Raw genomic sequence first — 27,593 nt, 5'->3', positions numbered from 1 at the left:
ACAAGACGGGTATGTGTGAGCCCAGCACATAACGGGGCTCTCTGATGAGCAGCTTATTATACTTCATAGCACACAAGGGATGACAGTCTCTTCTGACAAAAAGTCAAAAGCCCCCTGAACATGTACCCCCCCAAGTTCCTATGGCAACAGTGCACTCATCCGTTCTGGAGACACACTCCCCTCTTTGTCCTACTATGAAAAATGCTGCTGTGCCTATCTGTTCGGGGGGTGAAGAAGAGGACAGGAATGTGGGGGACACCCGCCTCTCTAGTAAGAGTCATTTTGACTACCCCAATTCAGAGCCGCTGTCCTACTTATACTAAGGCACAGAGAAGAGGAGACAGACAGAGCAGGAGGCTGATGAGGCTGTAAGTATGTCCTCCACCATAGCGAGTCTATCATCGTCCGCTCTGGGGAGATTTATTATTACTTCACATCTGTTTTGTGTGTCTATATATACATGTATATTAACTTTGTAAGAATGGGCAGGATGATGTGTTAGCTTGTTGGAAAAGATTCAGCATAAGGGCTCATTCACACTTGGATTTTTCATGTACAAGTCCTATCTGTTTTTCTTGGACAGAAGTTGTACATATTATATTCTATGGTTCTGTTAGTGACAGTGCATTTCTGTGGACGGAATGGACCGCACAAAATCATTGATCCAACTTACGGATCAGACTTTGGGTCTATGGGTCTGAGAAAAAACTAGGCCGCACTCGGATACACTATTCGTTTTTCAGACTGTTTAAGTGAAGACGTTTGAGATATCTACAGAATTTTTTTTTTTTCAGAAAAAAAATTATGAAATACTGATGGTAAAAAGTGACCAAACCCTGATGAAATTTTAACCATTTTTTTTTGCATACAAATAAAATCGCTGAGGTCAGAATGAGCCTTAATTTGAACTTTATGAATTGAAATCCCTGCTGTTTATATGTGTAGGAGTCCAGTGGGCGGTCCTACTAGTGAACAGCTATTTCTGCACGCACAGTCAGACTGTCAATCACTGAGTAGGACCGCCCACTGGACTCCTGTGCATACAAATACAAATACCAGGGATATGAATGAATAAAATACAAGTTTTACTGAAACATTTCTTATAAAAACTGTGTATCAATCTGATCAGCTCCTCCTGGCTGGAGATCGATACCATTTTCACACCATAGATTCCCTTTAATCATGGTATAATGAAATATTTCACGAGTATCTCACCTACTTTGAATTTCAATTCTTCCCCATTTTTAAGATTTCTGTTTGCTGGAAGTGAATTAAATGCTCTTCAGTTTAATCGTGGCAATTGTTTGTAAGAAAAGCAAACTCTGTTCAGATAAATTTCAGTAAAATATCAGGCCAGGCTTGCCGACTCTAAATCCTCAGATATTAGGGCTAGTGATGAGCAAGTATACTCATGGCTCGGGTTTTCCAGAGCACGCTCGGGTGATCTCTAAGTATTTGTTAGTGCTCGGAGATTACGTTTTCATCGCCACAGCTGAATGATTTACAGCTACTAGACAACTTGCATACATGTGGGGATTCCCTAGCAACCAGGCAACCCCCACATGTACTCAGGCTGGCTAATAGCTGTAAATCATTCAGCTACGGCGATGAAAACTAAATCTCCGAACACTAACAAATACTCGGAGGTCACCCGAGCGTGCTCCGGAAAACCCGAGCAACGAGTATATTCGCTCATCACTAATTAGGGCATACTTATGTATTTAGAAATTTAAATGTATCTAACTTACCAGTGTTGTCCAAAACTAAAGGTAAAGTATTATTTCAATTCAGAGGCTGCAAACCTGTAGAAATCCAGTCGTGCTCTCAGCATCTGCAGAGGACATCATTGTGTCCAGCCTAGGCAGTGTACTATAAAAGGGACTCAGAATGCTGCATTGTAGCAAATGATCAGCAAGAGTTTTAAAAGTTCTGTTGCGCTTAGCTCACAGATCATTGCCTAGACCAGGGATGGACAATCAATTTTCATGAGGGGCCACATGAGAGACAATGGTGGTTGTGGAGAACTGAACCAAAAGGCTGAAATTAATTCTGCTAAAGATTAATATTAACATATTAATTATAATTTTTATATAAATATTAATTGTGTCACTTCATATTGAGCAGAATTAATTATGCTGACAGACATCCCCCTATATGCTGTTGGAGCCTGCACACAGCCCCCTATATACAACAAGAACTCCCACAGAGCCCCCTGTATACAACAAGAGCCCCCAAACAGCCTCCTATATACAGCAAGAGCCCGGACACAGCCCCCTATATACAGCAAGAGCTCAGACACAGCCCCCTATATACAGCAAGAGCCCCCGACCGTCCCATATATACAGCACGAGCCCCCACACAGCCTCCTATACACAATATGAGCCCCCACACAACCTCCTATATACAGCGTGAGTCCCCACACAGCCCCTTATATGCAACAAGAACCCCCACACAGCCTCCTATATACAGCGTGAGCCCCACACAGCCTCCTATATACAGCGTGAGCCCCACACAGCCTCCTATATACAGCGTGAGCCCCACACAGCCTCTCTATATACTGCATGAGCCCCACACAGCCTCCTATATACAGCGTGAGCCCCACACAGCCTCTCTATATACAGCGTGAGCCCCACACAGCCTCCTATATACAGCGTGAGCCCCACACAGCCTCTCTATATACAGCGTGAGCCCCACACAGCCTCTCCATATGCAGCGTGAGCCCCCACAAACTCCCCATGTCCAGCATGAGACCCCCCCATAGCCTCCCCACATCCAGGATGAGACCTCCATAGCCTCCCCATGTCGAGCATGAGACCCAAATAGCATCTCCATGTCCAGCATGAAACCCGACCCACACAGCCACCCCATGTCCAGAATGAGACCCCCACAACCTTTCCATGTCCATCATGATATCGCAACAGCCTCCCATATCCAACTTGAGACCCCACAGTCTCCCTATGTCCAGAATGAGACCCCCATAGCCTCCTCATGTCCAGCATGAGACCCCCACAGCCTTCCCATGTCCAGCATGAGACCCCCACAGCCTACCCATGTCCAGAAGGAGACCACTATAGCCTGCCCATGTCGAGCATGAGACCACCATAGCCTCACCATGTCCAGCATGAGACCCTCATAGCCTCCCCATTTCTAGCATGAACGGGTTGGACTGGAACAGCAATAGGGCTGGAGGTGGCCCCTGGCCCGCACATTGCCAATGTCTGGCCTAGACGATATATGTCAAACTTTGGCCCACATTTCAAATCTGGCCAAGGTTGATTATATTTGGTCCATGAGGCAAAATGGAGGACAATGTGGGGCCATTGTTTTGTATGGAAGACTATGTGGAGCGCATTATACTGTATAAAGGAATAAGTGGGGCCCATTATACTGTATAAAGGACTGTCATCACAGTTGGGGCATCATACTGTGTTGGGGTCACCATACTTTGCCAGGGGAGTTGACGGAGGATACAGTATGGTCATTATACCGTGCATGTGGAGGGTACTGTAGAGGAATTTACTGTGGGGCTATCATACTGTGTTTGGGGGGCAGTTTTGTTGGCATCATACTTTATGGGGACAATGAAAAGGCAATCTAGGGGCTTCAATAGGAGGAAAATTACTTTCTAAGGGTTGAAAGGTTGTGAGATATGCTCTACTGTGACCCCACCACAATGTTAAGGGTTTTTGGGGGGCTGGGTGGGGTAAAATTAGAACTTCTGCTATTGAACCCCATGATTTCTTTGTACACCCCTGCCAGCGAGGAACTACCCAATGCTCCGGTCATGTAGTCTGTCCCTTAAGATTTATGAATCAAAATGTACTTTTTTTGTGGAAGAAACCCTTTAAAGTTTGTTTCCATATTTGATGATAAGGAAAAGCTTCCTCAATTGTAGACATTTTTATTAATAAATATCAAGGATGGCCCACAACTTTGTCCATGTTTTTAATTTTGTCCCTTTATATACCGTATTTGAGTTTGACATCCCTGGCCTAGACACTGGACGGGATACATTTACGTCCTCTTCTTTTCATCTAGCTATGTAGGAGGTTTGATTCACTAACAGCAAACAAATATCTTGAATGTTCAGGAATGTAAGCATTTTATATTACTCAGGTGCAATTGGATGAATTGTTGTGATTATTAGCCTATAATCACATACAACTGGAATCCTCTAAGACTTCTTTGCTTTTATACATTAAACTATATTATACTGTGAAAACTTTTCAGACTATGTTACCAAATATCGGAGAACTCTTATGGTTCATTCTGTCACTTCTGCATAATAGTCAGTAATTCAGTTCAAACATCAATTTATTCCTTAAAGTGACGTCACATATCAGTCCATATAATGTTCACAGCACCGAGACCCCACACTGTTCTACAGCTTGTCAATTGTAAAATAAAAAGTAATTTAGCCTTGTAGCATTATAATATACTTTGGGCGCGATTCATTAAAGCTTTCATGCCAAAATTCTGATGTAAAAAGCTTTGAAAAGTTGCAAAATGTACACTCTGAGATATGCCTAAAGTTTGCGACTTTTGGTGTTTTCACAACAGATTTTTTCCAGCTCTGACAAAAAGGGTTGAACTATGGCGTAGCGGGAGCGTGACGCCACAGCTCGCCTAATTCATGTTGACGAGGTGCATGCCGCACATCATGTCTTCATGAATCAGGAGAGTCTGACTTGAGCTCACCCCCTCATCAAGACCGGTGAGAACAACAACGGTCTTGCTGAATTGGGCCCTGAGGCTATGTACCCACAATGAGCTTTTGGTGAAGTTTTTCCTATGTGTTCATAGGAAGAAGAGGGTTGTACAAGGGAATCGGGACTGGGAGAAGCTGCTGGGGACTTGCCTTAGACTAGTCATACAAAAAGCATCGTCCCCAGACGACTTTTCAAACTATATTTTCTCCAAAAATGCCACGCTGTTCAGAGTGAAACATGGCTGATTCATGATACCAGTGTTTCAGTCAGCAAGAATCGGAAGAAAGCTTCCCTTTAAGGCTACTTTCCCACAATCAGTTTTTAATGTTGCAGATTTTTGCACCATTTCTGCACCTATTAAGTAAAAAAAATTTTAGTTACTTTTTGAGTGTGTGTTTTTACACTTGCTTTTATAGCATTTTTGACACTGCATTTTTTGTCTTTTTCAGTGTGTCATGCTTTAAATAATTCTGCTTTGTTTTTGATACTTCCTGGTATATGGCTTTGATAAAACATTATTGAGACAGTCATGTGTGGATTACATGCATTTTTTATGTTTTTGCTGTGGAAATGCATTAAAAACACGGGTGTTTGTTTACCTGTGGATTTTTCGCATCTATTGCAAGTCAATGGAAGAAATCTGCACATAAAACTCAGCGCAGTCGCACGAGAGATTGACATGCTGCGGATTTGAAATACACAGCGCAGGTCAGCTTACACTGATTAAAAAAAAAAATCACAGAGGGCAGGAGTTTTCTATAAATCCCGTCCATTTTTCCGGAACTGTAAAACGCTGCATTTTTTATTCAGTAAAAATACGCAACATCAAAAACTCATGGTGGGAACGTAGCCTTAGAGTGCCCAACATTTATTCTAGTAACATTTAGCTCATGCCAGTCCTTGGCAAAGTGGGCCACATTCATCTTTTGGTTGTTCCTTTCCTGCCTGCGGGCTGATACAGTCAAAGATTGGAAATGAAAGCGTACCACACTCTTCCCCCCACCCTGCCCGGCATCTTGATTTGAATGGTACATTGCATTAAACAATTGGCTCTTTTGTCAACCATTCAGCTTGTGCATCTGAGTCTCGTTCAGCAGCGACCACTAGATTGCACATGCTGTGCGAGCCTCAATCCACACATACTGCAAAAAGTGAAGCAGCACATCGGGGGAATGGGGCAAGGAGAGTAGTTTTATGCATATTTTTATAGTCAGTCAGTACTTGGGGGAAACGGTTGGGGCATCATACTGTATGGGGGATTGTAGGGGCATAATACTGTGTAGGGGAAACCTTACTGTCAGTCAGTACTTGTGGGGGAACTTGGATTCATGATACTGTGTGAGCAGGACTGTGGTGCTATTATATTGAGTTGGGGGCCATAATACTGTCAGAAGTCGTGGAGGCATCATATTGTGTAGGGGTGCTGTTAAGCCAACACATTGTGAAAGGACATTATACAGTGTTTGAGGCGAGGGTTGTGGGGGAATGATACTGTGTGTGTGTGGGAGGGCTGTGAGGGTCATCACATTGTTTGGGGGTCCTATAAGGCCATCACACTGTGAGAGGGCTTCATACCGTGTGTGGGGAGGTCTGTGGGACCATCATACTGTGTGTGAGGAAGTGGAGGTCTATTATTGTGTGTGCTTGTGCGGTCTGTGGGGGCATCATACTGTGTATGGGGGTCATCAAATTATTTGGGGGTTCTATAAGGCCATCACACTGTGAGAGGGCTTCATACCGTGTGTGGGGAGGTCTGTGGGACCATCATACTGTGTGTGAGGAAGTGGAGGTATGTTATTGTGTGTGCTAAGGGATATCATACTATGTGTGGGGGGAACTGTGTCTCATCATATTACATTGTACAAAAATATACATTTTGTAACCATAATTATAATGATTTCTGATTACACTAGAGCAATGATAGACCAATAAACAATTACACTTGTAATGTAAGCACTTGGTCTGAAACAACTAATGAACTCTGTTTTCCAGGGTGGCAGTAAAGAATCTTGGTGATGATGACTAACTCTGACGACACGATGTTTGATAACTCCTCCAGCCTGGCGTGGGTGGATCCGTGTATCCAAGAAACATGGCTGGAAAATGCACTGCTGTCTGTATGCTACTTACTTGGTCTATTTGTTGGAGGTCTGGGAAACATCATCGCCCTCTCCCTGTTTGTGCGAGACCGCCAGCCTAAGTCACCCTCTGACATCTTTCTTCTTCACCTAGCCTTATCAGATCTCTTCCTGTTGCTCAGCTTACCTACTCGGCTTTTCTATCACCTGTCAGGAAATCATTGGCCTTTTGGCTCATTGGCTTGCAGGCTTTCTGGCTTTGTCTTCTACCTCAATATGTATGCCAGTCTTTACTTCTTGGCTGGAATAAGCATTGATAGGTATCTGGCTATTGTGCATCCTCTCAATTCAGTCAAATTCCGGAAACCATTACATGCTCATTTGACTTGCGGCTTTTTGTGGACTATTGTTGCATTTGCTACTGCACCATTACTGTTAGGTCGAGGAGCAGCAATGGACGAAACTGTTTGCCGATTGCTATATCGGGAAACACCATCTTTGCGAGCATTGTCGTCACTCAGTGCAGCATTTGCCATCCCCTTCTTGGCCACAGTCACTTGCTATGGTCTTATCCTAAGGCGACTCCGGAAAGGAGGTGACAGAAAACCCAAGGAACGTGCTGTAAAGATGGTGCTCCTGGTCCTTACAATATTCCTCATCTGCTTTGTTCCATACCATCTGAGTCGGGCACTTTATCATGTCCTGATGCCTGGAGGTGAAAGTGCAGCTATGCTATCTCCCTGTGACTTAAGGCAAGGCTTGGCTTTAGCAAACCGTTTTACTTCTTGCCTCAGCACCCTAAATGCGGCCTTAGACCCACTTGTGTACTTCTTTGCTGTCAAAAAATTCCGTCAGATTCTTCTTCGCTTGCCATGTAGGCAGGATGGAACAGACAATGTAAAGAACCGGGAGGAAGGCAGAACAGAGGATAGTTCTCTCAGTGCCAAGACAGATGTCTAAATGGGCGCATCAGTGAAAAATGTTTCTATGGGATTTGATCTAAAAAATAAAAATAAAAATAGAGAACAAGACTCAAGTAATCATTTTTCTAATTACTGGGAGCTTTGAGATTTATGACCACAATCTGCATTGACAAGGACATGAGACATTATATGGAGTTATTGTCACATTTATGAATTTGAAACATGAAAATGGCAAAGAAAGTCCCATGTTGTAAAAGAGTAAAAACACTGTAATATAAAATATGTAATAGAACTATACATATATATATATATATATATATATATATATATACATTCATACATTTATATTAATTTTTGATACAATTTTATTGGTAAAGTCATGTATTTTTACTACATTTCCACTGCAGAAACTCAACAAAACCGCATATGCATTTTTTTTATTTTCCACATCGCATTCAAATCTGTAGGAAAAATCTGCATATATAGAACATATCTGTACTGTAAGAAAATTGACATTTCTGCAGATCAATTTCCACAATGTTAAAAAAAAACACCCAGTGGGCATGAGTTTTATATGAATCCTATACACTTTGCTGAGACTGCAATATAATGCGTTTTTTTCTGCATGAAAATATCCAGTGGGAAAATGCACTGGAAGCTCATTGTGGGAAAATAGCTAGAATGTTTACATCTACTCACATGCCGCTTTTGACAGTGAAGTGAAGTGAATAGGACAATTCTGCGCTTGTGGAGTGGGTGATGCACTGGCTCTGGCATGTCCCAAAATGCTATTAACCAGCAGACATGGAGTTAATCTGCAGGTTAATAGTGTTCTAAAGATGGGCTGGTACTTCCCGCTGACAGGGGGCTTTTAGTCATAGAGGTGCAGCACTGAAGCACTGCTGAGCCAGCTGTCAGTCAGTGCCAGGGTAGGGTTGCAGCCGCCACTCACTATGCACTGAGGGGTGACTGAAGCCGCGCCTCTATGACTGAAAGCCAGAGGCTGCTAGGGGGAATAAAGTTAATTTCCTCCTGGCAGCGGGGCTTTCATTGCAGCGGCTGCACGGCTTTAGAACACTATTAACTCACAGATTAACCCCATATCTGCAGCTTAATAGCATTTTTTGACATGACAGGTTCCCCTTTAGCATCTGTAGCAGAGGAAGCTATACTGAAAATATGCAAACAGGAAAAAAAGTTATTTAGGAATAACAATCGTGGTGACAGGAGCCACATATAAAGTGAGATCTCCATTTTCTAGAAGGAAACGAGAATTCTTACAACTTCAGTTACATTTCACACATGGCGGCGGAACTGACATTTCATTTACAATGTGCTCATATACAGCTCTGGCAAAAATTAGGAGACCACTGCAAAATGTTCAGTTTGTCTGATTTTTCTCTTTATAGGTATATTTTTGTGTAAAATGTAAATTGTTCATTTATTCTATAAACTTCTGACAACATGTCTCCGAATTTCCAAGCAATAAATTTTGTATTTATTTTCTGAAAATGAGAAATGGTCAAAATAACAAAAAAAATGCAGTGCTTGCAGACCTCAAATAATGCAAGAAAAACAAGTTCATAATCATTTAGAAACAACAATACCAATATTGTAACTCACGAAGAGTTCAGAAATCAATATTTTGGGGAATAACCATGATTTTTAATCCAAGCTTTCATACATCTTGGCATGCTTTCCACCAGTCTGTCACACTGCTCCTGTCTCACAAATGTAAGCAGTTCTTCTTTGTTTGATGGCTTGTGACTATCCATCATCCTCTTTATTACATTCCAGAGGTTTTCAAAGGGGTTCAGGTCTGGACATTGGGCTGCCCATGACAGGGTTTTGATGTGGTGGTCTCTTCATTTTTGCCAGAACTGTATATAGATATCGTTATTTGTGCCTTTTAGTGAAATGTTCTATGTGATACCTTTTTTTTTTCTTTATACAAGGAGAGGGGCTTTAATTGGGTAAAGGTAATTTGCTGGAAACGATGACAATAACACAGGACCTACGTCCAGTACAATTATACCCACGTATCTGTATGTATGAATTATTTATAAAATATATCATTAGTTTGTGTACATCCTTATATACTAATTATGGCAAAATGTGGTCAGTTATCTAAAATAATTATATATTAATGACTCAGGGGCACAAATGTGATCTAAATATTCCAGAATTTGTAAAATTACCAAAATTCTTTACTGAAATTTTTTTTAATGTGCCTGACAAAATGATGCCTGATTGTTGGTTTTATTATATCTGTTAGACCGTTTCAGATCATGTAGAGACAATCCCATTAATAAGAGGAATGGTTTTCCCCAGTTGTCAATGTGTTTTAACTGTTTTTAAGAGGAAGAACGAAGAAATGGCACAACGCAAAGTTATAAGAAAATTGCTCTAGAAATACTATTATTAACCCCTTGGTGAGATTTGCTATGTAGTTACAGCACCGCTATCAAGGGGTTCGTGCAATTTACTGTGTATTTACTGACACTGTGCTAAAACAGCCAGGATCAGGGATAATTCCAATCATGGCCCTTTACCCCCTAAAACGACATGGTCAATAGGGACCATGGCTTCATTCCTGTTATGTTTGGATAAATATGATAATAATAATTTGCACTTTTGTAATTCTATTCACAATTACATTTTTTATATTTGCTGCTGTTCCATTGCAGCATGGGATTATACTATTATACTATTACGTGGCATCAACACCCCTCTGCAGGCATAATAAAGTAAAACAGAAATAAAAACCCATCTCATGAGGGATTAAAAACATCCAAGGTAATTATATCGTCACGGAAATTCCATCATCCAAGTAGGAAATGGCGTTGGGTTTTCTTTTAAACTCCTGTACTGATGATGGAATTTAATGATGACACTTGGATAGACAAATTTTGCAATTCTCCTATTAGGCATCCTATTGTTCCTTTTAATGGAAACTTGATATTCGAGATTCAGTAATTTTTACCATTATAGTCAATTGTGAAATTGATTAAAAAGTATGTTAGAATTTCTGCTTCAATCGATCAAAAACTGAAGTTTACAGCAGGAATACACATGGGACTTACATAACAAATGCACTTTCTACAGTTACAATTTTGGGGAGCAGTAATATACATTACAGGTTTAAGAAAAAAAAAAGTAATAAAACGTAAGAGAATCTTGCTCACAAGAGCTTACAATCCAAAGAAAGTAACATATGCCGAGCTTACCTTGTATATTGTCACAAGAATTTGGTATGTGATTAGTTATGTCCGTTTTTCTCTTGTGTAATTTTAGGTTATTTATGACTCCAGTATGTAATATAACAGGACACATCATTCTGTACTTTGTGCTTATATGAATATTAAGAAACTGACTACACTGAATTGGATTAAATTAACAATGTACTAATCCCTTTTCTATAGACTATACAGTTTGTTTTATGACAGAAGGTAAGAACTATGTTACATGACGAAGATTTGTACAATCTGAGCAAAATTTTATCTGAAAATAAAACACAATTAAGTTCTCTTTTTTTCCTAATGGGTTCTATGCTTCATATTTAAATTGAACATCTTCATAAAAATTAAGTTATGTGACACTATACGATACCTACAATTGTAGCAATCTGTTCATATAGCTGATAATATATAAGGGAAACACATGGAGGTCTAAAAGACAAAAATATACACATGGATTTTTCAATTCGTAATATTATTCTAAAATTATACGAAGTAAACAAATTTCAGGGCATAACTTACTGATCAATGGAGGTCCAAAAATTGGGGCTGATATTCATCCACCAATTTTTAAAATAGGGCTCCCCTATCTCTATCAGACCCATAGGGAATGAATTGAGTGGAGAAGTGCATGATTGACTTAGGTTACATTCATATGGGGCAATTCAGAAACCTGTTGCCATCTAGTGGAGATGCATCTACCTGCATAGCAGTAGCGTGACAATAGAGTGGAGGGAGGACTGCACATAGCAGGAGCAGAGCTGCAGCGCAGCAGCGAGGCCACCAGGTGGCAGAGGAATAGTAAAACAAGCCGGGTCGATATTAGTCTGTAGCACAGTACCAAAGGAATAACCAAGCACAAAGTCAATACCAGTCAGGAGCAGATATGCCAAAGACAAGAAACAAAAGAGTAGGTCAGAATCCAAGCCAGGTCAGGTACCTGGGAATCCAAACACAAACAGGGACCACAGAGTCAAGACAGGAAGAGGGGAATAAATAGACATGGGTAGTCAGCAAAGCAGCAGGACGAATCAGGGTACAGCCAGCTACACATGCCGTAGGCAGAAACTATAACTGACACCGCCTGCAGGATGCAGTGGAGCTAGATAGGAAACATGAACCTAGAATGAGGCAGAGCAAAGTTAACCCTTGACATGATCAGCCCGGGAAAAGGGCAGACAGGACTCAAATCCCGGACTGGATCATGACACCTGTATCTGAGATTGGTGGGAGTCCCAGTGGCTATTAATCATTAATTCATTCAAACAAAAAGGATATAAATATTTGTGGACTTAAGCACTGAGCCTCCCCCACACATGGAACATACCAGCAATATTACATAGCCAACATCTGTCTCGAACAGCACTGGCTGGAGCTAAGTTGCTATTAACCACCAGAACCATCATTAGCACATAAATACACAATCAAAACCACCATCAGTACATGAATACACCACCAGAACCATTATCAGCACAAGAGTACATCATCAGAAACACTATCAGTACATGAATACAGCACCAGAACCATAATTAGCACAGTAATACATTATCAAAACCATTGCCAGCAAAGGAATACATCACAAGAACAATCATCAGTACATGAATACAGCATCAGAAACATCATCAGCACAGGAATACATAATAAAAACAAACATCAGCACAGGAATGTATTACCAGAACCATCATCAGTACCTGTATACTGCACCAGAACAATCATCAGTACATGATTAAAGAACTAAAGTCATCATCAGTACATTCATTCATCTCCAGAGCCACCGTCGGTACTTAAATACATCACCAGAACCACTGTCAATACATAAACACATCACCAGAACAACAATCAGTACATAAATACATCACCAAAGCCACCATCAGTACAGGAATACATCACCAGGACCACCATCAGTAAATGAATACATCGCTAGAACCACCATCAATACATGAATACATCACCAGAACCATCATCAGCACAAATACATTACCTAAACCACCATAAGTATAGGAATACATCACCAGAACCATCATCAGTACATGAATACTGCACAAGGACCACCATCAGTACATGAAGTCATCACTAGAACCACCATCAATACATTAATACATCACCAGAACCATCATCAGCACAAATACATTACCTAAACTACCATCAGTACATGATTACAGTACCAGAGCCATAATCAGAACATGAATATATCACCAGAACCAAAGTCAATACATAAATACATGATCAGAACCAGCGTCCATACAAAAATACATAAACAGAACCACACTTAATACATGACTGCAGCATCAGAACCACCATCCATACATAAATACAGCACAGAACAATCAGTACAGGGATCCATTAATATAACCATCATCAGCACAGTTACACAGCACCAAAACCACCATCTACATATTAACCTAGCTTTTAAGGTTGAAGGAAGACTTTAAGTCCATCTAGTTCAACCCATATCCTGACCTAACGAGCCCTAACATGTTGATCCAGAGGAGGGGAAAAAAAAACCACGTGGAAAACACTGGGGAAAAAATTCCTTCCTGACTCCACATATGGCAATCAGAGGAGTTCCCTGGATCAACGCCCTATCAAGGAATCTAGTATATATAATCGGTAACATTATACTTTTCAAGAAAGGCATCCAGTCCCCTCTTAAATTTTAGTAATGAATCACTCATTACAATATCATACGACAGAGAGTTCCATAGTCTCACTGCTCTTACAGTAAAGAATCCGCGTCTGTTATTATGCTTAAACCTTCTTTCCTCCAGACGTAGAGGATGCCCCCTTGTACCTGTCTCAGGTCTATGATTAAAAAGATCATCAGAAAGGTCTTTGTACTGTCCCCTCATATATTTATACATTAAAATAAGATCACCCCTTAGCCTTTGTTTTTCCAAACTAAATAGCCCCAAGTGTAATAACCTATCTTGGTATTGCAGACCCCCCCAGTCCTCTAATAACCTTGGTCGCTCTTCTCTGCACCCGCTCTAGTTCAGCTATGTCATTCTTATACACCGGAGACCAGAACTGTGCACAGTATTCTAAGTGTGGTCGAACTGGTGACTTGTATAGAGGTAAAATTATGTTCTCCTCATGAGCATCTATGCCTCTTTTAATGCATCCCATTATTTTATTTGCCTTTGTAGCAGCTGCCTGACACTGGCCACTAAATGTGAGTTTGTCATCCACCCATACCCCCAGGTCTTTTTCAGTTACGGTTTTGCCCAGTGTTTTACAATTAAGCACATAATTATACATCTTATTACTTCTACCCAAGTGCATGACCTTACATTTATCCACATTAAAGCTCATTTGCCATTTATCAGCCCAAGCTTCTAGTTTACATAAATCCTCCTGTAATATACAGTTATAGGAAAAAGTTTGGGCACCCCTATTAATCTAAAGCTTAATGTTTTATAAAAATTGTTTTTTTTGCAACAGCTATTTCAGTTTCATATATCTAATAACTGTTGGACACAGTAATGTTTCTGCCTTGAAATGAGGTTTATTGTACTAACAGAAAATGTGCAATCTGCATTCAAACAAAATTTGACAGGTGCATAAGTATGGGCACCTCACCAGAAAAGTGACATTAATATTTAGTAGATCCTCCTTTTGCAAAAATAACAGCCTCTAGTCGCTTCCTGTAGCTTTTAATGAGTTCCTGGATCCTGGATGAAGGTATTTTTGATCATACCTCTTTACAAAACAATTCCAGTTCAGTTAAGTTTGATGGTCGCCGAGCATGGACAGCCCTCTTCAAATGATCCCACAGATGTTCAATGATATTCAGGTCTGGGGACTGGGATGGCCATTCCAGAACAGTGTAATTATTCCTCTGCATGAAAGCCTGAGTAGATTTGGAGCGGTGTTTTGGATCATTGTCTTGCTGAAAGATCCATCCCTTGCGTAACTTTAACTTTGTCACTGATTCATGAACATTATTGTCAAGAATCTGCTGATACTGAGAGGAATCCATGCGTTCCTCAACTTTAACAAGATTCCCGGTGCCGTCATTGGCTACACAGCCCCAAAGCATGATGGAACCTCCACCAAATTTTACTGTGGGTAGCAAGTGTTTTTCTTGGAATGCTGTGTTTTTTTGCCGCCATGCATAACGCCTTTTTGTATGACCAAACAACTCAATCTTGGTTTCATCAGTCCACAGGACCTTCTTCCAAAACGAAATTGGCTTCTCCAAATGTGCTTTTGCATACCTCAGCCGACTCTGTTTGTGGCGTGCTTGCAGAAACGGCTTTTTTCGCATCACTCTCCCATAGAGCTTCTCCTTGTGCAAAGTGCGTTGTATAGTTGACCGATGCACAGTGACACCATCTGCAGCAAGTTGATGCTGCAGCTCTCTGGAGGTGGTCTGAGGATTGTCCTTGACTGATCTCACCATTCTTCTTCTCTGCCTTTCTGATGTTTTTCTTGGCCTGCCACTTCTGGCCTTAACAAGAACTGTACATGTGTTCTTCCATTTCCTTACTATGTTACTCACAGTGGAAATTGACAGGTAAAATCTCTTAGACAGCTTTTTTTTATCCTTCCCCTGAACAACTATGTTGAATAATCTTTGTTTTCAGATCATTTGACAGTTGTTTTGAGGAGCCCATGATGCCACTCTTCAGAGGAGATTCAAACAGGAGAACAACGTGCAAGTGGCCACTTTAAGTAGCTTTTCTCATGATTGCATACACCTGGCTATGAAATTCAAAGCTCAATGAGGTTACAAAACCAAAAAAGTGCTTTAGTAAGTCAGTAAAAAGTAGGTAGGAGTATTTAAAACAAGAAAATGATAAGGGTGCCCATACTTATGCACCTGTCAAATTTTGTTTGAATGCAGATTGCACATTTTCTGTTAGTACAATAAACCTCATTTCAAGGCAGAAACATTACTGTGTCCAACAGTTATTAGATATATGAAACTGAAATAGCTGTTGCAAAAAAAACAATATTTATAAAACATTAAGCTTAAGATTAATAGGGGTGCCCAAACTTTTTCATATAACTGTAAAATTGTCCTCCTCTGTATTGATTACCCTGCAGAGTTTAGTGTCATCTGCAAAAATTGAAATTCTGCTCTGTATGCCCCCTACAAGGTCATTAATAAATGTTAAAAAGAAGAGGGCCCAATACTGACCCCTGTGGTACCCCACTGCTAACTGCGACCCAGTCCGAGTGTGCTCCATTAATAACCACCCTTTGTTTCCTATCCCTGAGCCAGCTCTTAACCCACTTACACATATTTTCCCCTATCCCCATTATTCTCAGTTTATGTAACAACCTTTTGTGTGGCACCGTATCAAAAGCTTTTGAAAGTCCATATACACTACGTCCACTGGGTTCCCTTGGTCCAGTCCAGAACTTACCTCTTCATAGAAGTTTATCAGATTAGTCTGACAGGAACGGTTCCTAGTAAACCCATGTTGATATTGGGTCATGAGGTTATTCCTCTTCAGATACTCCAGCATAGCATCCCTTAGAATGCCCTCCAGGATTTTACCCACAGTAGAGGTTAAAGGGAACCTATCACCCCGTTTTTTAAAGATTAGATAAAAATAGTGTGAAATAGGGGCAGAGCTGGGCTTTACATTCGTGCCTTTTTGGTGCCTTTATTCCCCCGTTAGGCTGCCGAACTACCTTTTTGAAGTGGCCGTTTTGTCCTGTCACTCAAGTTGGTCAGGTCGGATGGGCGTGGTTAAATAGCGGTTCCTCCCCCACCTCTTGCGTTTCTCTGCGAAGTTTAGTCCCGCCGTTGTCATTGTGTTTAGCGCCTGCGCAGTGAGTTTTCCTCCGGTGCCTGCGCATTATGTTTTGCCCAACTGTGGGCATAGCATAATTACCATCACTGCGCATGCGCGGGTCGTAACTTTAGCCTTGGTGCCCCGGAAGTGATCATATGGGCACAGTGTTTATCTGGATGCCGTGCCGGTAAAATTTTCTCAGCCCGAACTGCAAGCGATTTTGGCACCAAACTTACGCTCGCAGTTCGGGCTGAGAAAATTTTACCGGCACGGCATCCAGATAAACACTGTGCCCATATGATCACTTCCGGGGCACCAAGGCTAAAGTTACGACCCGCGCATGCGCAGTGATGGTAATTATGCTATGCCCACAGTTGGGCAAAACATAATGCGCAGGCGCCAGAGGAAAACTCACTGCGCAACTGCTAATAAAAAGCGCGATCTGTGCCATTCACAGATCGCGTTTACGAAAGAAACGCCGAGAAGCAGGGGGGGAGGAACCGCTATTTAACCACGCCCATCCGACCTGACCAACTTGAGTGACAGGACAAAACGGCCACTTCAAAAAGGTATTTCGGCAGCCTAACGGGGGAATAAAGGCACCAAAAAGGCACGAATGTAAAGCCCAGCTCTGCCCCTATTTCACACTATTTTTATCTAATCTTTAAAAAACGGGGTGATAGGTTCCCTTTAAGCTTACTGGCCTATAATTTCCGAGTTCAGTTTTTGTCCCCTTTTTGAATATTGGCACATTTGCTATACGCCAGTCCTGTGGTACAGACCCTGTTATTATGGAATCTTTAAAGGTTAATCCCTTAACCCCCGGAGCTTTTTTCCGCTTTTCACTCCCCTCCTTCCCAGAGCCATAGCTTTTTTATTTTTTCATCAATATGGCCATGTGAGGGCTTATTTTTTGCAGGACGAGTTGTACTTTTGAACGACATCATTGGTTTTACCATGTCGTGTACTAGAAAACTGGAAAAAAATTCCAAGTGCGGTGAAATTGCAAAAAAGTGCAATCCCACACTTGTTTTTTGTTTGGCTTTTTTGCTAGGTTCACTAAATGCTAAAACTGACCTGACATTATGATTATCCAGGTCATCAACATGTCTAGGTTTATTTTATCTAAGTGGTGAAAAAAAATTCCAAAGTTTGCTAAAAAAATATATATATATATTGTGCAATTTTCCGAGACCCGTAGCGTCTCCATTTTTCGTGATCTGGGGCCGGGTGAGGGCTTATTATTTGCATGCCGAGCTGACATTTTTAATACCATGTTGGTGCAGATATGTTCTTTTGATCGCCCGTTATTGCATTTTAAAGCAATGTCGCAGCACAAAAAAAACGTAATTCTGGAGTTTCAAATTTTTTTCTCGCTACGCCGTTTAGCGACCAGGTTAATCCTTTTTTTTATTGATAGATCGGGCGTTTCTGAACGAGGTAATACCAAATATATGTAGGTTTGATTATTTTTTTTTGAACGGGGCGAAAGGGGGGTGATTTGATCTTTTATATTCTTTTCATATTTTTAAAACTTTTTTTTATTTTTGCCATGCTTCAATAGCCTCCATGGGAGGCTAGAAGCTGGCATAGGCTGATCGGCTCTGCTACATAGGAGCAATGCTCAGATCGCTCCTATGTAGTAGAATGCCTTCATTTTCTGAAGGAAGTCATCTGATTTGCTAGTAATTTGTATCTTAGAATTTAATTTGTAGATTCTTATATAGATAGGTCTTCTCTCTATGGGTGCTGTCATGGCACACACTTTGCTGTTGAAAGCTCCTTATCAGGTATACATGTTCATAGGAAATGTTTAAAGTTAAAGGGAACTTGTCACCCCCAAAATGGCTGGTGAGGTAAGCTCACCGGCATCAGGGGCTTATCTACAGCATTCTGTAATGCTGTAGATAAGCCCCCGATGTTACCTGAAAGAGGAGAAAAAGACGTTAGATTATATTCACCCAGGGGCGGTCCCGGTGCGGTCAGGTCGGATGGGTGTCTCCGGTCCGCTCCGGCACCTCCCATCTTCATTCCATGACGTCCTCTTCGGGTCTTTACACCGCGGCTCCGGCGTACTTTGTCTACTCTGTTGAGGGCAAAGTACTGCAGTGCGCAGGCGCCGGAAAGGTCAGAGAGGCCCAGCGCCTGCGCACTGCAGTACTTTGCTCTGCCCTCAACAGGGCAGACAAAGTACGCCTGCGCCGGAGCCGCGGCGTAAAGACCCGGAGGACGTCATGGAATGAAGATGGGAGGCGCCGGAGCGGACCGGAGACACCCATTTGACCAGACCGCACCGGGACCGCCCCTGGGTGAGTATAATCTAACGTCTTTCTCCTCTTTCAGGTAACATCGGGGGCTTATCTACAGCATTACAGAATGCTGTCTTCTGATTTAGGTTGGAATAATGAGGCTTTGGTGGGAGCATTTTGGCGAGGTTTGTCTTCTCGTATTAAGGATGAGCTGGCAGGGTGGGATACTCCTTCTGCTTTAGATGACCTTATCTCTTTGGCGACTCGCATTGATTTGCGGTTCCAGGAGCGTTCTCGTGAGGTTGTCAGAGAGAGATCTCCTCGTTTTTCCTCCGTTACACGTGGTACTTCTCTTTCCCAAACCACTGCAGCTTCTTCCTCTTCTTCCCCTGAGCCTATGCAGGTTGATCGCCTCAAGCCTGCCGAACAACGCCGAAAGGAGAGACTCGCACAGGGCTTATGCTTTTATTGTGGCAGCGCTTCTCATCTTCTGCGTTCTTGTCCCCAGAAGCCGGGAAACGCCTCCGCCTAGGTCAGGTAAGAGAGGCCTCCCTAGGTAGCCATGATTCCTCTCCACCTTTGATTTTGCCTGTTATTTTACACATGGGTTCCAGTCGCTTCTCTCTTGAGGCTTATGTAGATTCTGGTGCGGCTGGGAATTTTGTTCAACTTGAGCTGGTCGAGAAGCTTGGGATTCCTGTCAGATCCTTGGAGGTTCCTAGGCAAATAGCTTCTGTCGACGGTCAGCCTTTGCGGGAGGTTGTTTCTTCTGTCACAGAGGAGATTGAGATTCAAATTGGAGCTTTACATCGATAAAAGTTGGCATTTTATGTTTTACCGTCTTTATCCCATGCATTTCTTTTAGGACTCCCCTGGCTAAGAAACCATGAACCTACTCTGAATTGGCATACTGGGGACGTCCTATCCTGGGGACAGTTTTGTCAAAACAGATGCCTGCTTCCCGTCAAGCCTGCTAGTTTCTCTCCCTCGGCTCCGGAACTAGCGAATCTACCGGCAGCTTATCGCTCTTTTTTGGACGTTTTCAACAAAAAGGAAGCAGAGGTCTTACCTCCGCATCGCCCATACGACGGTCCGATAGATCTTGTATCCGGCTCTACTCCTCCTAGAGGTCGTATTTACGTTCGAAAGAGAATCTGGCCAGAGGCTTTATACGGAAGTCCTCCTCACCTGCAAGCGCTGTTTTTTTCTTTGTCAAGAAGGACGGTTCCCTTCGTCCCTGCATTGATTACCGTGGCCTCAATAACATCACCATTAAAAACAAGTATCCACTTCCTCTCATCCCAGAACTTTTTGATCGTCTGCGTGGAGCACGAATCTTCACTAAACTGGATCTCAGAGGATCTTACAACTTGATCCAAATTCGTTCGGGAGATGAATGGAAGACTGCGTTTAACACCAGAGACGGTCATTATGAGTATTTGTTGATGCCTTTTGGCTTATGTAATGCTCCTGCAGTTTTTCAAGAGTTGGTGAATGATGTTTTTCGGGACCTACTTTACACCTGTGTAGTGGTGTACTTGGACGACATCCTTGTGTTTTCACCGGATCTGCTTTCTCATAGGAGACATGTGCGGCAAGTTCAGAAAAAAAAAATAAAAATTGGCTGACAGCACTCACTTATTGGGGCGCCCATGTTCCGTCCGGGGAACCTTCCAGGACAAGCAGATACTCCAAAGAAAGATCACAGCGCTCCATCCAGGTGTAATGGTAAAACGAAAGGTAGCTTTATTATGCCATAAAAGTAGCAACGTTTCGACCTAAAGTAGGTCTTTTTCAAGCATGCACAAAATACAAAGGGCCGGCCTTAAATAGTGTGCCACGCAGGGCACCAATCACCATTCAGAAGCCGCCCACAGATCGTAAATATTACATCAGATTACAAAACAAACATCAGACATCCACATATTAAAAACCAGCTCAAGCCAGTATATATAACAGTACAAAAATATCAAAATACAGTGAACTTATACAAACTAATAAATATAAACAAGGTACTGTGCAATCCCTTTAGTGCATTCCGGTTGTCATGGAGATCTCCACCAATCCACGCCAAGTACAGGCATGATTCCAGGCCAATCAGATCTCTCACAGTATGCTGCCAAATCAGGTCCAACCACCTATCAGTAATCTTAAGACAATCGGACATATATATGTCTCCACTTAAAATAGCCCTCACAGGCTCATAGTGAGCATAACACACTCACGTCATACTCTGGCGTCTTGTCCCGATCATCAAATCGCGGCGGTATGTGTGCGCACGCGCACCATAGACCGGAAGTGTCCACACCATGATCCGGCAACCTGCTCCGGTCCCCAGATAGCGGCAATGTGAGTGCGCAGGCGCGTCGCGAACAGGAAGAATCCACATGTAGTGGATCAACCAGCCAGCGACGCCGCCCGCCCACCCAATACTCACGACACTGGTGACACGAGGCAGCGTCGGTCACCAGGGCAACAGGCACAACATCCGAGGCTCTAGCAGAGATTACAAGAGGAGCAATCATTCCCCATGAGAATAAACCAAACTCCAACCTATCCCCTATTCATATTAAACCTATAACCCAGTAAACATTATTAGTGTATAATTTTAAGCGACAGTCGGGGGGCATAAAGAGGGAAATCACAGGTGAATACACCCTGCCATACGAATACCAATCTTGTTATGATTCAAAGGCAGCCCATGCCTCCAACCAGCCGACTGTGGCCATCCCACCTAAAAGAAAAAACAAAGAATGATTAAATACATATCCCTAATGGATGCCAATTAAAAACAAATACTGATGAGTGACCCATACCATATAGTCACTAGCTCAGGATACACAAGCGTGAAGATTGAAATCAATATTTAGGCCTTTTGGTTGTAACGACCCTAGTGTATAGATCCAACGTAGTTCCTTCTTTTTTAGAATTTTAACTCTGTCCCCACCCCTCCTCAGAACCGGAACACTGTCAATTACCCTGAACCTAAGTTGGTTCACCGAATGTCTATTTTCAATGAAATGTTTCGGGACAGGTAGCTCAGTGAGGCCCGTTCTCACAGTGCTCTTATGTTTGCTGATTCGGGCCCTCACCTCCATGGTCATCTCGCCCACATAGGTGAGTCCACACGGGCACACAATCATGTACACCACAAAATTAGAAGAACAGGTGTACCTCTCCTTCAGAAAGATCTTTTTACCCGTGTGCGGATGGTAGAAAAATTCCCCTTTTAGCATGTTATTACAACAGGCACAGCCCAAACAAGGAAAATTCCCATGTTTGGCTGTGCCCAAGGTTCTCTGTATCAGAGATTTTGAAGGTCCAATGTCAGATTTTACAACCCTATCTCTTAAATTGCGTCCCCGTCTAAAAGACATCATTGGGTATATCGTAAATCCCGGAACCGATGGTAGGCCACGTTGTAGAAGGGCCCAATGTTTCCTGAGAATATTACCAATCTCATTGCTTGCCGCACTAAACGTAGATACAAAGGGAATACGCTCACATGACCGTCTGACCTGAGTCCTATGTCGAGTATTCTCACGGGAACAGCTTATAGCCTTTTGTTTGTATTTAGCTACTTCCCGCACACGGGTAAAAAGATCTTTCTGGAGAGGTACACCTGTTCTTCTAATTTTGTGGTGTACATGATTGTGTGCCCGTGTGGACTCACCTATGTGGGCGAGACGACCATGGAGGTGAGGGCCCGAATCAGCAAACATAAGAGCACTGTGAGAACGGGCCTCACTGAGCTACCTGTCCCGAAACATTTCATTGAAAATAGACATTCGGTGAACCAACTTAGGTTCAGGGTAATTGACAGTGTTCCGGTTCTGAGGAGGGGTGGGGACAGAGTTAAAATTCTAAAAAAGAAGGAACTACGTTGGATCTATACACTAGGGTCGTTACAACCAAAAGGCCTAAATATTGATTTCAATCTTCACGCTTGTGTATCCTGAGCTAGTGATTATATGGTATGGGTCACTCATCAGTATTTGTATTTAATTGGCATCCATTAGGGATATGTATTTAATCATTTTTTGTTTTTTCTTTTTCTTTTAGGTGGGATGGCCACAGTCGGCTGGTTGGAGGCATGGGCTGCCTTTGAATCATAACAAGATTGGTATTCGTATGGCAGGGTGAATTCACCTGTGATTTCCCTCTATATGCCCCCCGACTGTCGCTTAAAATTATACACTAATAATGTTTACTGGGTTATAGGTTTAATATGAATAGGGGATAGGTTGGAGTTTGGTTTATTCTTATGGGGAATGATTGCTCCTCTTGAAATCTCTGCTAGAGCCTCGGATGTTGTGCCTGTTGCCCTGGTGACCGACGCTGCCTCGTGTCACCAGTGTCGTGAGTATTGGGTGGGCGGGCGGCGTCGCTGGCTGGTTGATCCACTACATGTGGATTCTTCCTGTTCACGACGCGCCTGCGCACTCACATTGCCGCTATCTGGGGACCGGAGCAGGTTGCCGGATCATGGTGTGGACACTTCCGGTCTATGGTGCGCGTGCGCACACATACCGCCGCGATTTGATGATCGGGACAAGACGCCAGAGTATGACGTGAGTGTGTTATGCTCACTATGAGCCTGTGAGGGCTATTTTAAGTGGAGACATATATATGTCCGATTGTCTTAAGATTACTGATAGGTGGTTGGACCTGATTTGGCAGCGTACTGTGAGAGATCTGATTGGCCTGGAATCATGCCCGTACTTGGCGTGGATTGGTGGAGATCTCCATGACAACCGGAATGCACTAAAGGGATTGCACAGTACCTTGTTTATATTTATTAGTTTGTATAAGTTCACTGTATTTTGATATTTTTGTACTGTTATATATACTGGCTTGAGCTGGTTTTTAATATGTGGATGTCTGATGTTTGTTTTGTAATCTGATGTAATATTTACGATCTGTGGGCGGCTTCTGAATGGTGATTGGTGCCCTGCGTGGTATCCACACTATTTAAGGCCGGCCCTTTGTATTTTGTGCATGCTTGAAAAAGACCTACTTTAGGTCGAAACGTTGCTACTTTTATGGCATAATAAAGCTACCTTTCGTTTTACCATTACACCTGGATGGAGCGCTGTGATCTTTCTTTGGAGTATGTGCGGCAAGTTCTTCTCCGTCTGAGGGAGAATTGTCTGTATGCTAAACTTGAGAAGTGTGCCTTCGAACAGTCGTCCCTGCCGTTCCTGGGCTTCATCATCTCTGATTCTGGACTGTCTATGGATCCAGCTAAAGTTTCTGCCGTACTCAACTGGCCACGTCCGCTTGGGGTTAAGGCGATTCAGCGTTTTCTAGGATTCGTGAATTACTATCGGCAATTTATTCCTCATTTCTCCTCCTCGTCGGCTTCCATCTCTTCTTTGATAAAGAAGGGTGCCAATCCTCGTCTTTGGCCAGCAGAGGCTGAAAAGGCTTTTCATTCTCTCAAAGAAGCATTCGCCTCCGCTCCTTTACTCCATCGCCCTGAAGCTAATAAACCCTTCTTCCTAGAGGTTGACGCCTCTGCTGTCGGTGCCAGAGCTGTGCTTTCTCAGAAGTCTTCTACTGGTCGTCTTGTGCCCTGTGGTTTCTTCTCCAAGACTTTCTCTTCTTCTGAAATTATTCCATTGGCGACAGAGAACTTTTGGCCATTAAATTGGCCTTAGAGGAGTGGAGATATCTGTTGGAAGGAGCCTTACATCCCTTTGTCATCTTTACGGATCATAAGAATTTGGCATACATCCGTTCAGCGCACCGACTGAATCCACGACAGGCCAGGTGGGCCTTGTTCTTTGCCCGATTTGACTTTGAACTTCGCTTCCTGCCTGATAAAAGAACTTCAAAGCTGACGCTCTATCCGGGTCCTTCTTGTCGGTGGACACTGAAGAGTCCTCGCACATCACTGACCCCGCTAGAATCATCACACTTGCTCCAGTATCTATGACCTCTTTACCTCCGGGTAAGACTTTCGTTTCTGAGAGGAACAGGAGACATGTGTTACTCTGGGGACATGCTTCCAAGCTAGCGGGACATGTCGGTTTCAAGAAAACTCTTGATCTAATATCTCGTTACTACTGGTGGCCGACTCTTTTGAAGGATGTCCAAGCTTTTGTGGTCTCTTGTCCTTCCTGTGCCAAGAACAAAGTACCCAGGCGGCTTCCTTCCGGGCTTCTTCTTCCTCTTCCAGTGCCTACCGCTCCGTGGCAACATATTGCAATGGATTTAACTGATCTGCCTCGTTCCTGTGGTTGTACCGTCATTCTCGTGGTTGTGGACCGTTTTTCTAAAATGGCACATTTCATTGCTCTTCCTGGTCTGCCTTCGCCTCCTGAACTGGCGAACATTTTTGTTCAACATATTTTTCGCATTCATGGTCTTCCACAGCACATTGTTTCTGACCGGGGAGTTCAGTTCACTGCTCGTTTCTGGAGATCTCTCTGTAAGTCATTGAACATTTCGCTTGATTTTTCTTCGGCCTATCATCCACAGTCCAACGGCCAAGTGGAGCGTACCAATCAGATCCTGGTTACTTATCTCCGGCATTTCTCCAACGCTCATCAAAATGATTGGTCTGACTTACTACCATGGGCCGAGTTTTCTTATAATAACCACACCAGCGAAGCTTCTACCAAATCTCCATTTTTTGTCGTCTACGGACAACACCCTGGTCTTCCTCTACCAGTTCCTCCTGTCTCTACTGTTCCGGAGGCAGATCTTCTGTCTAGAGAACTCTCCAGGGTTTGGCAGGAGACCAAGTCTGCTCTCAAACTAGCTCAGCATAGGATGAAGAGGCATGCTGATAAAAGGCGTCTCGATTCTCCTGTGTTCCATCCTGGGGATAAGGTCTGGCTTTCTTCTAGATTTATTCGCCTTAAAATCCCTTCACATAAACTGGGTCCCCGTTATATTGGTCCTTTCGAGGTTTTGGCACGTATTAACAACGTTTCTTACAAACATAAGTTACCTGCCTCTCTTCGTATCCCTAATTCCTTTCATGTATCTCTCCTTAAGCCTGTAGTTTTTAATCGGTTTCATACCTCGACACTTTCTTCACCTTCGCCTGTTTCCGCAATGTTTTTGAGGTTAAGGACATTTTGGCCATGAAAAAAATTAGAGGTAGAACTTTGTTTTTTGTCAACTGGAAGGGTTTCGGTCCCGAGGAGAGATCCTGGGAGCCTCGGGAGAATATTCAGGCTCCTCGAATTTTAGCTAAGTTTCTTTCTGACCTAAAGAGGAGGGAGGGATTTAAAGATGGGGGTACTATCATACCGCTGCCGCCTCCTCGCTCGCTCCCGGCCTCTGCTTCTCGTGCGCGCACGCATACCAGGTTCAGTGCTGCGCGTGTGCACTTCTGATCTTCTGTCGGCGCTCCTCTTCGTCTCCTCTATGGTCCTGGAGGACTAGTACCCGGAAGTCGGTCCTCCTTATTGTCCTCTCTATGGTTCTGGAGGTCTGTTACCCGGAAGTGCTACCCTGCCTTTAGGTATTTAAACTGCTTCCTGCCGTCCCTCTGTGCCTGGTTATCATGTTTCCTTCAGGTGTTCCTGGCCGCTCTTAGTCTCTGCGAAGTTCGTTTTCCCTCTGACTTTGGGTTTATCCTGTCTTTCCTGTATCCTGCTAGCCTCTGCGTTCCCTCAGTTCCTCCGCCAGACCCTGCACTGCTGCAGTTTACCCACCAGTCCTGTGTCTCTGCAGTACTCACCTATCCTGTGGTCCTACTATCTCCGCCTCTTCTTGGTCTTCTCCCGTCCTGGTCCTCCAGCTTCCGTGGCGATAGTCCCTCACGGGCCTGCCCCTAACTCTCCCTGTATAGGGGGCGGTCTATCTGGTCAGCTCGTCCGTGAGGGGTTCGTCGTCGCGGTCTAGAGGGTCCACTTTCCGTTTTCCCTCTTTGAATCGTCTCACTCACAACAGGACTGCACTCGGATGACATCTGAGTGCAGCCTGATTCTTACAGCATAACAGCTGCTAGGGAATCCCCACATGTAATCAAGCTGGCTAACTGTCGCAAAGCATGCAGCTGCGGCAAGGAAAACTTAAAATCTCTGAGCAGTCACAAATACTCGGAGACCACCCGAGAGTGCTCTGGAAAACCCGAGCAACGAGTACACTTGCTCATCTCTAATCGTGTCCTCTTCATGTCATAGTGAATAGGAGAGATTGTGGGAGGAATTCACTGAAGACCCAGGTGATAGTAGGTGCTTCTGCTTCAGTGGCTCAGCTGCTGCATCACTGCTTTTATATTCACCTTCCCCTCTGCTGTGGTCACATAGTCCCTTAATACATTTCAGCATCAGGACTCATGCACACGACCATATTTTAGGTCTGAGTTATGTCCTTTTAAAAAATAAAAAGATTTTTGTGTACTCACCGTAAAATCTCTTTCTCTTAGCCTCTAATTGGGGGACACAGGACCATGGGTGTTATGCTGCTGTCCACTAGGAGGCGACAATATGCATAATCTGAAAAAGATTAACTGTGGCTCCTCCTATGCAAAATACACCCCTGGACGGCATCAGCCTTCTCCAGTTTTGTGCAAAAGCAGTAGGAGGAATGTAACATGAATGACATAGACATGCCTATAAGAAGGCCACTATGTACGAGCTCAAAGAACAATATGAGAACTCAACAGTAACAACAGCCCGAAAAGGGTAACA

At 43.1% G+C, this 27,593-nt stretch overlaps 1 protein-coding gene across 2 annotated transcripts; it reads left to right on the top strand.

The window, feature by feature from the left end:
* Positions 1–211: 211 nt before the first annotated feature.
* On the top strand, positions 212–7,996 carry GPR17 (G protein-coupled receptor 17). 2 transcript variants are annotated; one of them, XM_077292975.1, is made up of 2 exons: positions 212–368; positions 6,702–7,996. In XM_077292975.1, exon 2 carries the CDS (start codon positions 6,725–6,727, stop codon positions 7,745–7,747), a length of 1,023 nt encoding a protein of 340 aa, XP_077149090.1. In that variant the 5' UTR covers positions 212–368; positions 6,702–6,724; the 3' UTR covers positions 7,748–7,996. The 2 variants fall into 2 exon arrangements, with proteins under 2 accessions (XP_077149090.1, XP_077149091.1); XM_077292976.1 differs by lacking the exon at positions 212–368 and adding an exon at positions 866–885.
* Positions 7,997–27,593: the final 19,597 nt, after the last annotated feature.

This window comes from Ranitomeya variabilis, chromosome 2, assembly GCF_051348905.1.
Source record: "Ranitomeya variabilis isolate aRanVar5 chromosome 2, aRanVar5.hap1, whole genome shotgun sequence".
NCBI classification, from domain to species: domain Eukaryota; kingdom Metazoa; phylum Chordata; class Amphibia; order Anura; family Dendrobatidae; genus Ranitomeya; species Ranitomeya variabilis.
This window is presented reverse-complemented; position numbering and strand designations above follow the sequence as displayed.